The sequence below is a fragment of the Colobus angolensis genome, unplaced genomic scaffold (genome assembly GCF_000951035.1).
Source record: "Colobus angolensis palliatus isolate OR3802 unplaced genomic scaffold, Cang.pa_1.0 Scaffold60, whole genome shotgun sequence".
Classification (NCBI taxonomy): domain Eukaryota; kingdom Metazoa; phylum Chordata; class Mammalia; order Primates; family Cercopithecidae; genus Colobus; species Colobus angolensis.
The window spans coordinates 2,455,113-2,470,380 of record NW_012119599.1 but is presented as its reverse complement, the minus strand read 5'-3'; the positions used below and the strand labels follow the sequence as shown (position 1 = coordinate 2,470,380).

Genomic DNA, 15,268 nt, shown 5'->3' with positions numbered 1-15,268 from the left:
ACGCAGGTACAGAGACTCTCATCAGGGTGACACTCGCGTGCCCAAACCCTGGGTGAGAGTCGCCCGCCTTAGGGGCTTCAGGGCGCTCAAGGTCCAGGCCCTGGCCGGGGGCTCAGGCTGTGGGGGGTAGGGACTGACTGGGTGCCTGGGAGTGGACAGAGGACCTGGCATTTGGGAAGACTTCAGGCACAGAAGGGACTTCAGGCCAGGCTTGAGGCAGGGCAGGACGACGCCGGTGCTCAACGCGCAGGCGCGCCAAGGAAAAGGAACGCCCGACCCTGGCTCTCCACGGCTTTTCCTGACTCGGCGTCCTGGGCCCTCCTCCGCCGTCACGGCTCCCTCCTCACCCTTACGCCCCTCCCTCCAGCCGCACACTCAGAGCCTGGAGACGCTGAACCTGGGCCACAACCCCATCGGGAACGAGGGTGTGCGGCACCTCAAGAACGGGCTCATCAGCAACCGCAGCGTGCTGCGCCTGGGGCTGGCCTCCACCAAGCTCACGTGCGAGGGTAGGGTACAGGGGGCCAGGCCGGGGTGCGGGCTGCTGGGCTCAGCGGGGCGGCCAGCCGGGTGTGGGGCCCGTGGCCAGCCCCTGCGGTGCCCCCCCCAGGCGCGGTGGCGGTGGCCGAGTTCATCGCTGAGAGCCCCCGCCTCCTGAGACTGGACCTTCGGGAGAACGAGATCAAGACAGGCGGGCTCATGGCACTGTCGTTGGCCCTCAAGGTGAACCACTCACTGCTGCGCCTGGACCTCGACCGTGAGCCCAAGAAGGAGGCGGTAAGCAGGGGACGGCCCTGCAGCCCTGGGGCGGGCGGGCGGGCGGAAGGCCGGGTGGTGGGGCCGGCCTGAGAGGCCTAGCCAGGCGCTCCCGCCACAGGTGAAGAGCTTCATCGAGACGCAGAAAGCGTTGTTGGCCGAGATCCAGAACGGCTGCAAGCGCAACTTGGTGCTGGCGCGGGAGCGGGAGGAGAAGGAGCAGCCGCCGCAGCTGTTGGCCTCCATGCCTGAGACCACCGCCACCGAGCCCCAGCCCGACGACGAGCCCGCTGCTGGGGTGCAGAACGGGGCTCCCAGCCCCGCACCCAGCCCGGACTCAGACTCAGACTCGGACTCGGATGGGGAGGATGAGGAGGAAGAGGAAGGGGAGAGGGATGAGACCCCCTGTCCTGCCCTGGTGCCCCCCACGGACTCCCTGGGCCCTGGGGACAGGAGTCCCCCAGGCAGCCCCTCCACACCCACTGAGCATCGAATTTCCGTGTCCAGCCCAGGCCGGGGCCACAAGGTGTTTGTGGTGACCCGGGTGGAGAGCCCACCCGAGAGGGCAGAGCCTCCTTTGTCCCCCATCCCTCCTTCTCCCCCGCCCCCTCCCTCCCCACCCGCCTCACCTTCCCTACCACCCGCCGGGGCCATTGTCACCGGGGACACAGGGTCCTCTGAGTCTCAGCAACCACCGGAGCCGCCTCAGTCAGGGCCATCGCTGCCCAACGGCCTGAAGCCCGAGTTCGCCCTGGCACTGCCCCCTGAGCCGCCCCCGGGGCCTGAGGTCAAGGGGGGCAGCTGCGGCCTGGAGCACGGTGAGAGGGGCCCTAGGGCAAGTGATGAGGGGCCCTGGGTGCTGTGTGTGACCTCAGGCAAGCCCCTGCCTGTTGTGGGCCTCAGTCTCCCCCTCTTTAAAATGGTTCTCGCAGGGGCCAGCACAAGTGGGGCTTAGTTTTCATGTACACCGTGCTTCCCTTGGGTCCTGGGAGCTCTTCCTGGGGTGGGGCATGTAAGGTGTGTTGCCTTGAGCCTGACCATCTCAGCGGTCTCTGGGCCCTCTGCAGGCCCCGAGGGTCTGGCTGGGGACAGGTTGGGGACAGGTTGCATTTGCCCCACCTGCCTGACGGGGCTGCTGGCCCATCCTCCCACACAGAACTGAGCTGCTCCAAGAACGAGAAGGAGCTTGAGGAGCTGCTTCTGGAAGCCAGTCAGGAATCCGGGCAGGAGACACTGTGACACTTTAGGTGAGGCCAGGCCCGGGGCCCAGGGCACTGGGGAGGAGCTGAGAGAGCCCCCGGCTCTGACAGTCTCTCCCGCAATCTCTCCTCCCCAAGTTCCCTTTTTCCGGTCGGTCTGCGATGAGCTGAGGCCAGAGCCATGAGAATCTGCTCACCTTCTCCCCAGCCTTCCTGAGGCCCAGGATGCCAGGGGTGGGGGCCATTCTGGGGCCCCCCTCCCCCCACAGCAACACTACAAGGGGTGCAGGAGCTACAGGGAGTGGCCCTCCCCGTGCGACTCAGGCACTTCTGTTTATGAGCCCACCACTGGAAGACTCTGGGGGTGAATGGGAGGAGGGGGAGCAGGAGCAGGAGGAGTTCTCCAAGGACATCAGGCACCTGTTCTGGAGGGGCCAGGCTTGCCCTGCAGAGGGCAGGGGTCCTGGGTGATGGTGGGATGGTCCCCTGTGGCCCTGGGCACAGGGCCGAGCAGGCAGCCTGGTGCCAGAGGAGCGGTGCGTGCTGGTGGTGGTTGATACGCGCAGAACAGCCCCAGACAGTGCAAGCCGGGCAGGGTGGGGGGATGGGAGCAGAGGATCAGAGCTTTCTTTCTCAAGTGCAATAAATCTATCAGGGAGCTGGGGCGGGAGCAGCCGGCACTCCGGGACCCTGCTGTCCAGGCCACTGGAGGCTGCGCCCTGAGAGGCACTACAACCCGTTGGGGGTGGGTGGCATGGGTGTGGGTGTGGGTGAGGGTGGGCAGAGGGCTGGGGCTACTTCTGTCGGTGCAACTCTGTTCACACCTTTTCTAATAAACTGGGGCTGGGTTCACTTTGCCCGATGTCTGCTTCATGCGGATCCTGGGGGTGGTTGCTGGTGGGGGGAGCTGGGTGGAGGCCATCCCAGCTCCTGGTTCCAGAGCGTCTGCCAGGGCTCAGGAGGCTGGCCAGGCGTTATTGCATCTTCCCCCACAGTCCCGTCTTCTCTGTGTCCATGCTCTGGTGTCTCATACAGCCACCTCCCAGCTAGGCCGGTTTATACCCATCCTTTCTGCAGGGAGAGACGGGCCCCAGATACCTCCTGGCTTCAGGTCTAGGGTCTCAGGATGCTAGATACGGAGTGGCTCTGGCCAGTCGCCCGTTGCTTAACGGGAGCAGATTCCAGCCTGTCCCCGGCGGCCCTGGGTGTTGTGTAGGTGGGAGTGTGCCCGGGGCCCAGCCAGCGCCGCAGGAGCCTGTTGGGCAGCTTGTTCCCCTTTGCCAGGAGGGGCCATGGTGGGCTGTTGCCCTTTTCCGAGAGGTCTGTTTTTCCCTTTAGGAAATGGGGGAGCAGGCCAGGTGTGGTGGCCCATACCTGTAATCCCAACACTTTGGGAGGCCGAGATGGGAGGATCACTTGAACCCAGGAATTTGACACCAACCTGGGCAACATGGTGAAACCCCATCGCCATAGCAAATACAGAAATTAGCTGGGCGTGGTGGCGCATGCCTATAGTCCCAGCTACTCAGGAAGCTGAGTCGGGAGGATCTCTTGAACCCAGGAGGTTGAGGCTGCAGTGAGGTGTGATTGCACTGCTGCATTTCAGCCTTAGCAACAGAGTAAGATCCTGTCTCAAAAAAAAAAAAAAAAAAAAAATTAGAAAACGAGCATTTCTGGGCCACGCATCCCCTTTCTCGTGTGGGAGGCTGACATGGATGGAGGTGGTGTGGTGACATGACAAGAACCACAGTCACTGGCTGGAGTCCTGGTGTCACTCAGCTCCTGCGCACACCAAGGAGTCCGCTACCCGCAGCCACCCTGGCCTCTGTGAGGAGCACCTTAGGAACCCACTGCTGGCTTGCTGTTTGGTCCCTTGCAGCTGTAAGTGTCCTCACTGCTCTCCAGGTCAGCCACGGCTAGGACTATATTTGGGCGAGGGACTTAGGGAAGCTACACAGAATGGCCGCCAGCAGCCCGCAGCACCCTTCCCGTCCCTGCACAGCCAGCCTGTCCCCAGCTCTGCTAATGTGCAATGTGGCCATGGGTGAAGGGAAGAAGGGGCCCCCTCCTGGCCATCATGGATCCAGCCCGTCTGGGTGAGGTGGTCAGGCCACAGTGTGTGACATTTGCTTCAAGGTCCTGAAGCCGTCCTTCGCCTGGTTCGGGTCAGCACAGTGCCCCAGAGATCTCCAGAGGCCCTTGGTCAATATTAGCTGTTGCTCATGGTCTCAGCCTCTGTGGAGGCAGCTTTGTTGGGGTCTCACCCAGCCTCTTGGCCGTCTGCCTCCCCACCCCAGGTGAGGTCAGCTAGGGGAGGGACAGGGATCCTCTTCCCCAGCCTGTCTCTCGATTTGCTTTCACTAAATTGAGTGGAGTGAGGAACTGGGCCTTTCCCGGGGCTTGAATTGTGTCTCCCACAAAAAGAGATGTTTGAAGTCCTTACCTCCAGTACCCCAGAATGTGAGCGCACTTAGAAACAGGGTTTTTACAAAGGTAATCAAGTGAAAATGAGGACATTCGCGTGGGCCATACTCCAGTCTGATCGGTGTCCTTATTAAAAGGGGCATTTGGGCACAGGGAGACTGCCACGTGAAGACAGAGGACGGGGTGATGGCTTTGCAAGCCAGGGAGTGTGGAGATGGCCAGCAATGCGCCAGGAGCAGGGAGCAGGCACAGAGGGCCCCCCTTCATCTGGAACTTGTCGCCTCCAGAAGCGGGAGCCGATACCTTTGTCCTTCAGAGGCACGTGGTCTGTCGGACTGCGTTAGCAGCTCTAGAAACCGCGGCCATATCTCGACACCCCAGCCTGCCGCGCTCCTGATTTTCTGAGGGCTCCCAGATGGAGGGCTGGAAGCTGAGAGGATCCTCCCTGCCGTCTTGTCTTCCCCTTCCCTTCAGCCACCCAAGTGTCGCCCGAGCTTGTCACGTTTTGCTAGCCTTTGCTGAAGATGTAGGGGGTCTATTTCATTCAAGATCTCAATGTCCTAACACAGGAGATGCTTATCGTTACACGTGGATGTTCAGAGTGGCAGGCAGCTCTTCACCAAGTTATTCCTGGATCCAGGCCCCTTTGAAGCTCTTAGAGCTCTTGCTCCCCAGGGCCTCATGGGTCTCAGATCAAGTGGGCAGATGGGGGAAGGGAGTGGAGAAGGGAAACCTGCTCCCTAACTCATTTCTGGGAAAGGCGCACACATCAGCCGTGCTCCCGTTTTGTTGGTGACAACTGGTCCCGTGGCTTTACACAGGTACAAGTTCTCAGAGCAGCTCCACATGAAGATACAGTGGCCAACAGTTTGGCCACAGCTTGGTACCACGTAACAGAGGCTACAGCTTTTTTTTTTTTTTTTTTTCAGTCAGAGTCTCACTCTGCCACCTAGGCTGGAGTGCAGTGGCATCATCTCGGCTCACTCCAGCCACCGCCTCCCGGGTTCAAGTGATCCACCTTAGCCTCCTGAGTAGCTGGAATTACAGGTGTGCATCACCATGCCCAGCTAATTTTTTTGTATTTTTATTAGAGATGGGGTTTCACCATGTTGGCCAGGCTGATGCAGATTCTTACTGAGGCATCGGGGGGCTTCAGTCCTGCCCCCACCTCCAGCCAAGCCTACATGTTAGCATCTCTCACAGCGCGGCACTCCTGGTAACAGGAGTGAAAATTTATTTTCAGCCTGGATTCCAGGTGGTAAGAAACAAAACCAACTGAAACTGGCTTAGGGGAGGCTAAAGGGATCTACTGACCCCAACCACACATCTACAGAAACAGACTTAACGGTGTCACAGGCCCCACGCCTCTCCCTCTGAGGCCAACTCTCCCTGACTGCTAGGAAGCAGCTCCCAGGAGGTCCAGGTGTATCTACCAGCTTAGCCAGTCCAAGAATGGGAAACAGCACCTCTGCTTGCTGAACTCCAGGGACGATCCTGGAGGGCTATCACTGACCTGCATGCACCTGTGACAACTGCTGTGGCCAGAGGATTCTGGTGCTGCAGCCAGACCTGGATGCCATGCCCAGCCTTGGAGCTAAAGAACTGTGAGGTCAGTGACCCCAGTCCCATGGCCTGAGGGTGGGTGCCTTTGCGGAGCTCTCAGGTTCCTCAGGGACTGTCCCCTCTGCCAGCATCAGGGCCCTGGCTGAGAAGCCACACCCTCAGCCTCATCCCAGGGTGTGTGCAGTGTTGGCCCTTGCAGCCCCTGCCGGCACACACTTGGAACTGGGTCAGGCACCCCAGGGCCTGAGCGTGTGGCTGAACATTTGACCAATGAGGAATCAAGAACTGCCCAGAGGAGTGACACCCACCCCAGCCCAGGGCTCTGTCCAGAGGAAAGGTGGGCAGCCCTAGTGTAACCCCTCCTGGCTGGCTGTGGCTTGGGTCCTGTGTGTCCCCATCTCTGCCCAACTTCCCTGTCCTCATCAAAGGGCTGATGCAGTGGCTTCAGTGTCAGTGACTAACCAGTGGTCCTTGGGTGGCCCTGGAGCGACTCATAAGGCAGGTACCCTGTGGACAGTTATTTGTCTGAGGGAGGTTAGTGCCACCCACCCCAACTGGCTGAGATGCCAGCGAGGTCTAATTAACCCATTACGTTGAGAATGGAGCCACCCTAGGGGTGGAGCAGCCTGCTGAGGTCACCGAGGTCACCCTTGGAAATGCTAGCTCCTGCCCTACTCACAGAGGGGCAGACTAGGCCATGGGGACGAGGACTGGGATTCCCTGAGGCCTGGGCGCTCCATGTTGCCTGAGTCAACCCCGCCCGTCCACCTGTCATCTCCCAGCTCTGCAGCCTCACCCACCGCCCCCGCAGCCTTTCCTGCCACAGAGATGCCAGATGAGGAGGCCAGCATGGCGCAGAGGAGGAAGTGGGCTTGACAGGATGGGGCAGGCCCTGTGGCAGGACGGGGCAGGCCTGGTCCCTGGTCGGATCAGGATGCAGAGAGCAACTCGGAGCTCTCAACACCTCCATTTATTGCACGTATATCCTGAGTTTCTCATTGGTCCTTCTGTGCCTGCTCTCATGCTGCCACCGGCTCGCCGCCCCGCTCCTGGAGGCTATGTCCACGGCTCTGGCTCCGATTCACCTGGGGGTGTGGCCCTCACAGGGCTCACTGGGACCCTGGGTCCAGTCCAGCCCCCTATTCCCCCATCTGGGCAGACAGAGGAACCCTTGCCTCCTGCTGCCCGCCAAGTCCTCCATTCAAGGCCCACCTGGGCTGGACTGCCCTGGATGGAAGAGCGCGCAGGCCACCGGCCATAGCTTGCCCCTGTGGGCCAAGTCCCCAGCGTGGTTGCCTTCGCTGGCTTGCCCTGAGGCACGGCCCGACGGAGGCGCCCCGGAGGCGCTGTTGGTCCGGTGGGCAGCGTGGGGGGCATCGCGGGCAGGGGACTTGGGCGGGCTGGGCGGCTTGAGGGCGCTGACGGCTCGGATGAGACCCATGCGCCGGCGGATTGAGTGGTCCAGGTTGACCGTGCAGCGCAGCAGGCTCTGCGCCTCGGCCACGGTGAACGGGAAGTCGGCGCCCAGGAAGCGCTCGAAGAGCTCAGGGTCGCCGTCCAGGTCGAGTACGTTCTGCAACGCCTTGGTCATAGTGTGCAGCTCGCGGCTGTTGTCGCGGAACACGTCCCAGAGGCGAGCGCGGCCCTCGGGCGCGCCCCCCGTCTGCTGCCGGTCCTCCAGGCACTGCAGCGCCCAGCTCAGGCGGCACGGCCACTGGTTGGCGAGCACCACCCACGCCACCGCCTGGCGCGGCGTGGGGCCCCCGAAGTCCCCCTGCTGCTGCTGCTGCAGCAGGCGCACGGTGATAGGCACGGTGTTGACGATGCGCCGCATGGACACCACGTTGTCGGGCACGTACTCGTAGAGGCAGTCGTGTTCGTTGTGAAGGCAAAAGAGCGCCTCCTGGATGCGCTGCGCAGCCTCGGCGTCGATGCGGCCCTGCCCGCGCTCCGCCCCCGCCTGCGTCTGCACCGCCAGCAGCTGCGCGCTCTCGCCCCTGGCGTCCCCCGGCAGCAATGGCTTGCGCGTGATATCGCGGCACAACAGGTCGTCGCGGCTCTGCACCGCATCCTGCAGGAACTGCAGCTTGGTGCGGCGGCCCATGATGGGCACAGAGAAGGGCAGCGTGACCGTGCGGTTGAGGAAGAGGTAGCCGTTGTCGGCCGTACCCTTCATGTTGCCTGCGCTCTCCAGGCACGCGGCCAGGATGCTGGGGTCCACGACCAGGATGAAGATGAAGGGCGCGTGGCTGTCGGACAGCAGCGTGTTGATGGCGTTGAGCAGGCCCACCACACGCTCCGGGTAGCACGTGTCCAGCCCGGTGACCTCCAGCACCACGCGCAGCCGGCACCGCTGGTAGATCTCCAGGAAGCACAGGAAGTCGGTGAGCAGCTCCACCTCCTTCTTCACCTCGCACATGAAGCCCAGCTGGCTGCCGAACTTTTCGCGCGACACCAGCCGCTCGATCTTCTTGCGCTGGCTTACGAACAGGTGCTTGCCCACCGAGTACACGGCCATGAGCAGCCCCGAGCCCGACAGTGTGGTGGCCGCGCCGCCAAACGCCTTGAGCAGGCTGCCGTTCGGGCTGCCGTGGCCCAGTGCGTGGCCGCCCAGCGACAGGTAGAGCAGCCCCACGCCCAGGCCCAGCGCCGCCAGCAGCGCCAGCAGCCCCAGGCACACGCGGCGCCGGCAGTGCCACTCGCTCTGGCAGCAGGCCTGCCTGGTGGCCGGCTTGTTGCCCAGCACCGAGTACACGCTAAAGGGCAGCGCGCCGTAGTGGTGGCGGATGCCCTCGCACAACGTGGTCACCAGGCCGGCCCACAGCTTGTCGGTGCCCTCGTACTGCCAGGCGCTAAAGCGGATGAAAAGAAACTGCACGTTCCTGCGCCGCAGGTGCACCTCGGTGATGATGGGCTGCAGGAACACCAGGTACCACAGCAGCTGCGGGACGCCCCAGCCGCTCACGGCGCGCGGCCGCCACTGCACGTGCTGCAGCTCCTCCCTCTCGCGCTGCGCCGCCTCCTGCTGCATCAGCGCTGCGGGAAGGGAGCCCGGGAGCCGCGTGAGCAGCACACCCGCCGGGGTGGGCGGGGTCTAGTACGGGCGGGGAGGGGCGCCCAGCAGAGGCGAGGGACTGGAAGGGAGCCGCGGCCTCTCCTTAAAGAGTTGGAAGCCGGTGCCGAAGCGCGGGAGTGGAGAGGCCTGGAGCCGGGCTTGGACCGGAAGGGGTCTGTAGGCCAGGCTGGGGGTCGGGATAGTTAGAGGTAGAGCCGGCAGAGGAGAGATGATGGGAGAAGGCAAAAAGAGATTCGAGGAAGAGCCCGGGCTGGGTAAGGCGCTGGAGGTGGGTCGAGGGTGTAGAGGGCACTGGGAAGGTTCTGAGAGTTGCCTAGGGAAGAGGTGGTCGATGTAAGGGATGAATGAATGAGATGCTGAGGACGAGCTATGCTAGGCAGCAGGATAGAGCCTTGGTTTTATCTTCCAGACTTACTGTTCCTCATGGAGGAAGCCCTCCCTGATCCCAGGCTGGGTTGGAGGCCCTCAGCCATTCCCACTCTGGGTCATCACTATCTGAAAACAAGTCTCTCTCCCCTGCTGGACTGTGAGCAAGAAGGGCAGGGTCCTGCCTCTCTTGGTCACCACTGTGTCCCCTGGGCACCAGAAGGTGCTTGGGGAATGCCTGAACAATGCATCATGAGAAATCTGAGGTCACGGAGTGAATGAGCGGGAGTGTCTGTGGCCCCCAGCAGGAGTAGGGACTCTCTGTTCCTTATATCCTCATCTTTTCTCCTCCCAGGACCCTGTGACAACACGGGGCAGGACAGTGAGTGCTCAGTGGACAGTCAGTACAGGAACAAAAGGCTATTGGGCCTTCACCAGGGCTGGGCAAACGGAGGAGGAACATCAGTCCCAGCCCCTCTCGCCGCACATGGGGCTGAGGTCTGAGCTCCAGCAGGGCTTGATCCAGATCAAAGCTGCTGGGAGGCCGGGGGCGGTGATTCACACCTGTGATCTCAGCACTTTTTGGGAGGCCAAGGTGGGCAGATCACATGAGGTCAGGAGTTCAAGACCAGCATGGCCAATATGGCGAAACCCCATCGCTACTAAAAATACAAAAATTAGCCAGGCTTGGTGGCGGGCACCTGTAGTCCCAGCTACTCGGGAGGCTGAAGCAGGAGAATCGCTTGAACCCTGGAGGTGGAGGCGGCATTGAGCCAAGATTGTGCCAGTGCACTCCAGCCTGGGAGACAGAGTGAGACGTGTAATCCCAGCACTTTGGGAGGCTGAGATGGGTGGATCACGAGGCCAAGAGATCGAGACCATCTGGCCAACGTGGTAAAACCCTGTCTCTACTAAAAATACAAAAAATTAGCCGGGTGTGGTGGTGTGCGCCTGTAATCCCAGCTACTTGAGAGGCTGAGGCAGGAAAGTCGCTTGAACCCGGGAGGTGGAGGTTGTGGTGAGCCAAGATTGCACCATTGCACTCCAGCCTGGCGACAGAGCAAGATTCTGTCTAAAAAAAAAAAAAAAAAAAAAAAAAAAGCTGCTGGGGAACCTGGTGGGTTCCAGTTCATGTCTTCAATTATCATCTATATGTCAGGTGCCTTGTGACCACCAATCCCTAAGAGGTGGGTCTGGGTAGCACAGAGGTCAGAGGTCAGTAGGGGCTTGGCAGGAGCCTGCAGCCTCAATAAAGAGCCTGGGCTTTCTGCCTTGGGTACTGGGGAGCATGGAAGGCACCAAGCACGGGGAGGACAGGGCCAGATCTGTCCTTCAGAAAGTCCTTGGAGTGGATTTAGTGGCGGAAGCAGGGAAGGGTACGACTTTGGGTCAGCCAGGAGGCCAGAGAAGCAGAGCCCAGGGTAGAGGTGTGGGCTTGGGGAGGGCCTGGACTGGGGCAGGCTGACTACAGGAGGCAGGGGATCTGCGGGAAGCCTGGAGCTAGGTGGGGACCAGAGGCCCTGTTTCTCATCCTCCCCGCAACATACACACACAGCTCCTCACCCGTGATCTTGTCCAGCATCATGTGCAGGCGGCAGCCGAAAGGGGCGTAGAAACCCACAGTCACAGGGACCGGCACGTGGCAGAGTGTCTTGGCCAGGCAGCTGCAGTAGACGTCATCCTCTGTCAGGATGTCTGGTGGTGGGGGGTGGGGACACTGAGTCAGGGCTGCTGGCCAGGCACCACCCTCCTCCCATCTGCCCTCCATGGCCCCCGCTGTCAGCCCCTCCCTGGCACCCTGTGCCAAGGGGACTCAGGTCAAACCCTACAGTGGAGGTTTCCGTGGCCATCAGTGGCCCCCACCTCCAGGGCGAGCTGTGCCCCTTTGGGTCCCACGAGGCTGGGAGGCTGGAATCCCCCCAGCCACACACCAGAGGCTGAGGCTGCGGGAAGTCAGCTTTCCTGGCCCCAGGTCACCAGGCTTGCTTGGTCACTAAGCCCGTGATTCCCCCGGGAAAATCCCAAAGGCCTTTCCTTGGGATATGGGGCCCTCGGATGCTAAGACACCACTTTCCAACATCAGCAGGACTCCAGGCCACTCCTGCCTGTTCTGCTGGGCCAGCCAGAGCACAGAGAGGCCCTGGACCACAGGCTCCTCCCACCTTCCTGTCCATCATGCCAGCAAGTCACTAATCCCACCTGAGCCCAGGCTTGGGAGAGATGACCAGACTGGAGCTCCAGTCCCAGCCCCAGCGCTTTTCTCTGCAGACCCCAGGGAGAGGCTCAGTTCCCTCTGAAGAGTGGGGTAGCGGAGACACCGGGGAGCAGGAATGCCAAAGGGTCTGGCCGGCGCTGGGCCCTTGGTCAATGTCATGGTCTCCAGTGGCCATTTATGGCCCTGGCCACCAGGCACTGGCACGACAGCGTCCACTCTGCAGAGGACACCCTGTCCCCCACTGAGGGTTGCTTCTCAGACCTGGAAATGGGGTATCAAAAAGGCAGGGTTCAGTCTTGCGGGGGCACATGGGGCCAGCCTTGTGGTGCACAGTGCGGGTAACACAGCCGCTTTCAGAGAGGCCTGATGGGCTGCAGGAAATGGGCCATGCCTAGCGGCAAAGCCAGGCGGCCAGGAAGCAGACTCAGGAGTAGGTCTACTGAGGTGTGGGCCAGGTGGGTCTAATTCCAGCTCTGCCAGATTACTGGGTGGCTCCACCTCATCCACCCTCTGTTTCCCTGTGTATGAAATAGACATCATAGCCCCGAGGCTCTGGTGACAGGGCTGTGCCCAACCTAGAGTCCTGCTGAGTCCCTGTTGCTCTACTTTCAATCCAGACCTAGAAACCCAGCCATGTCCCCACCTCTGCTGCCACCACCCTGGCCAGGCCACCAGCACCTCTCGCCTGGATTCTTGCAATCTCCTGCTCCCTGGGCCACCTGCTTCCGCCCTCCTCCCACAGCCCATTCTCCTGGAGATCCTGTCAACTCATGTCCATCCTCAACTCCAAAGCCTCCTGTGGCTCCTGCCTCCTTTAGGGCAAAAGCTGAAGTGCTGGCTTCTTGCTAGCTCAGGAACACGCCTCCCCAGGGCCTCTGCTCTAACACTGCCTTAATGAGGCCCAGCCTGACGACCCTATTTAATCTGGAAACCCTGACATCCCCCATCTCCTCTCCCTGCTTTATTTTTCCCTAGTGTGGTTGTTACCGAGTGGCATACTTTTAGAGGCAAGGTCTTGCTCTGTCACCAGGCTGGAAGTGCAGTGGCACAATTATAGGTCACTGCAGCCTCGAACTCTGGGGCTCAAGGGAATCCTCCTGCTTCAGCCTCCCATATGGCTGGGACCACAAGCATGCACCACCATGCTGGGCTAATTTTTATTTTACCTTTTGTAGATACAGAGCCTAACTACGCTGCCCAGGCTGGTCTGGAACTCCTGGCCTCAAGTGATCCTCCTGCCTCAGCCTTCCAAACTACTTGGATTACAGACATGAGCCAGTGCGCCCAGCCACACCTTTTTTTTTTTTTTTGAGACAGAGTCTCACTCTTGTTGTCCAGGCTGGAGTGCAGTGGTGTGATCTCGGCTCATTGCAACCTCTACCTCCCAGGTTCAAGTGATTCTCATGCCTCAGCCTCCTGAGTAACTGGGATTATAGGTGTCGGCCACCACGCCTGGCTAATTTTTGCACTTTTAGTAGAGATGGGGTTGCACCGTGTTGGCCAGGCTGGTCTCAAACCCCTGACCTCAAGTGATCCACCAGCTTCAGCCTCCCAAAGTGCTGGGATTACAGGCGTGGGCCACTGCACCCGGCCTCCCAGCCACGCTTTTAAATTTCCTTGTTTCCTGTACCTGCCCCCGGCTGCAATACATGAAGATAAGAGATGTCTGTTGATCCTGCTCCCCACTGTGCCCCCAGAACAGGGCCTGGCACACTCATGGAGTGAATGAGGGAGGGAGGGAGCAAGCAAGTGGGTCCTCCCATTGCTGACCTTTGCTCTCCGTTCCCCAGGCCACTCCCTAGCTCTGTCTCCCCCATGCCAGAGCCGGCCAACAACTCAGGGCTCACCATCCCTGCCCCATGTACCCGGTAGCCTGCTGGGCCAGAGGAAGGGGCTGAGAAGAGACCAGAGCACAGCCAGGGTGTTGGCAGAGGGAAAGGGGGAAGGAGAGGGAGCACTTCACTGCCTGGCCCAGGATGGCGGCACGGGGCAGGCCTGGCCTGGAAGCCTTGGACCCCAACAGGTGAAGCAGAGGCAGCCAGCCTAAGCCCCGGTGCCAGGGACGCACCCCTCCTGGATAGGACCAGGGTGTGGATGAAGAGGTCAGGCGCAAGATGCTAGGCAGGAAGCAAAGGGAGCAGGCGGGAAGTGAGGCAACAGGAGCGAGGACAGAGGCCCCGAGAAGGCCAGGGTGAGCACCGGGGCTGTAGGTGGTGAAGGAGCCACAGGCTGCTGGGGCGGGCAGAGGCCGGGCATCAGTGGGTTCGCTGGGCTCCAGGAAGATGCTGGCCGCGGAGGATAGGGCTGGGCCACTGCTGGCCATGGCCAGTGCCGTGGTGGGTAAGGGGGGCACCTGAAGGGTGCCGGCTGGTTCCCTGGGGACAGTGGAGGTTGCAGGCACCCCTTTCTGGGCTTCGTGAATGGGGCAGAGCCGCTGCCGAAGGGGGCTGGGAGGTGGGGGCTGGGGCCGGGGCTGCCGCTGCTGCTGCAGGACGGAAGGCGGGAGGCCCCGGCGCCAGCCACTGCCACCCACTCGGTGGCTGTGGTAGGCCAGCTGCCAGTGTGACTGGGGGGAAGGTCGACAGGGCCTGTGGGCTCGGAGGGCTGCTGAGTCCTGGCGCCACTGATGACAGCATCCTGGAAGGAAGGAAGTGGGGGTGACTGGGCCTGTGTCCCCAACCTCCCAGGGGCACCGGCACAAGCCAGATCAAGTCTTCAGGTAGAATCTGGGGGCCGGAGTATTCTTGGGAGCCCCAGAAACCCCTCAAAAAGTCAGATTGTACGCGGGGGAGGTATGGGCAGGGGAGGGACCCGGGGTCTGTGCTGTCCCACAGCAAGGGAGTGGGGAACGTGCAGGGCTTGGACTTCAGCTGGGGTCAGAGAGAGGACGCCTGAGGCTGGGGCTTCAGTGGAGGCTGGTGCGGGCCACAGCAGATTCCTGGATTCCAGGGGGGGTGCCGTGAGTGCAGGGGTCAGGGAAACTGAGAGGATCCATTGGGAGCTGGCCCTGGCTGGCCCAGGGAGGCCGGAGTGATGGGTGGTTGTGTGGAGAGGGGTAGGCCAGGGATTTGGATGGGGGGGGTGGACCTTGTCCCCAGCTCGGGCCAGGGTGGCAGGAAGGGTTGTGACCTGGGAAGCTCCGGCCCTCACCCAAGCCCTGAGGAGGCTGAATCAGCCCTAGTGGGAGGGCACTGCCCCCTCCCCCCACTAAACAAGAGCACCCGTGGTCGCCACCAGAAACTGGGCCCAGCCTCATTCAGACATGTTCAGTGTGCAGGGCTCCCTCTCCTACCCCTTACTCCCAGCACACTGCTCCCCTCCAGGCTGGGGGCCGTCCACACAGGCCTGGGGGTTTGGAGAGGGGAAAGGGCAGGCCAGGTGGCCCCGGCTTCCATCTCCAGCCCAGGCTCCTATCTTCGGGACCCCCGGCCCTGGGTCCTGGCCCTGCTGCTATGCAGATGCCTCTTGGGGGAGTGCAGGTGGCTTTTCTCTCCTGGGGACGCAGCTCCCCTTCCTTCATTCACTCCGGCTCCCTCACAGGCCTCTGCCGGCCATCGCCCACCCCCAAACTGAACCCGTACCTTTTTGGTGCCCCAACTCTGGGTCCCAGTAGTGCCCATTGGGTCTCTGGGCATCCTTGGCAAAGTGGACTTTGTAATGCTTGTGCAT

At 61.5% G+C, this 15,268-nt stretch overlaps 2 protein-coding genes across 2 annotated transcripts in view; one reads left to right on the top strand and one right to left on the bottom strand.

Annotated features, from left to right (window-relative positions):
* The window catches only part of PPP1R37 (protein phosphatase 1, regulatory subunit 37), a 57,387-nt gene extending 54,575 nt beyond the window's left edge, over nt 1–2,812 (top strand). Inside the window, exons 10-14 of the mRNA XM_011963161.1 lie at nt 368–509; nt 611–777; nt 878–1,574; nt 1,913–2,003; nt 2,094–2,812. Coding sequence (XP_011818551.1) covers nt 368–509; nt 611–777; nt 878–1,574; nt 1,913–1,995 — 1,089 coding nt within the window. The 3' untranslated portion in view covers nt 1,996–2,003; nt 2,094–2,812. The remainder of the gene's footprint in view (nt 1–367; nt 510–610; nt 778–877; nt 1,575–1,912; nt 2,004–2,093) is intronic.
* A 2,125-nt stretch (nt 2,813–4,937) lies between these two features.
* NKPD1 (NTPase, KAP family P-loop domain containing 1) lies at nt 4,938–15,268 on the bottom strand. Its single transcript, XM_011963014.1, has 4 exons — nt 15,181–15,268; nt 13,799–14,236; nt 10,948–11,079; nt 4,938–8,978 (listed from the first exon to the last, which is right to left on the bottom strand). Exons 1-4 carry the CDS (start codon nt 15,266–15,268, stop codon nt 7,144–7,146), a joined length of 2,493 nt encoding a protein of 830 aa, XP_011818404.1. The 3' UTR covers nt 4,938–7,143.

Bases quoted from the DNA above. Each gene is read 5' to 3' on its own strand.
- NKPD1 (XM_011963014.1), bottom strand. From the start codon at position 15,268: ATGCACAAGCATTACAAAGTCCACTTTGCCAAGGATGCCCAGAGACCC. The intron at 11,080-13,798 runs GTGCTCACCCTG...CCCCACCACCAG, and splicing joins CTTCACCACCTACAGCCCCG to ACATCCTGACAGAGGATGAC. The intron at 8,979-10,947 runs GTGAGGAGCTGT...CCCTTCCCGCAG, and splicing joins GATGCTGGACAAGATCACGG to CGCTGATGCAGCAGGAGGCG.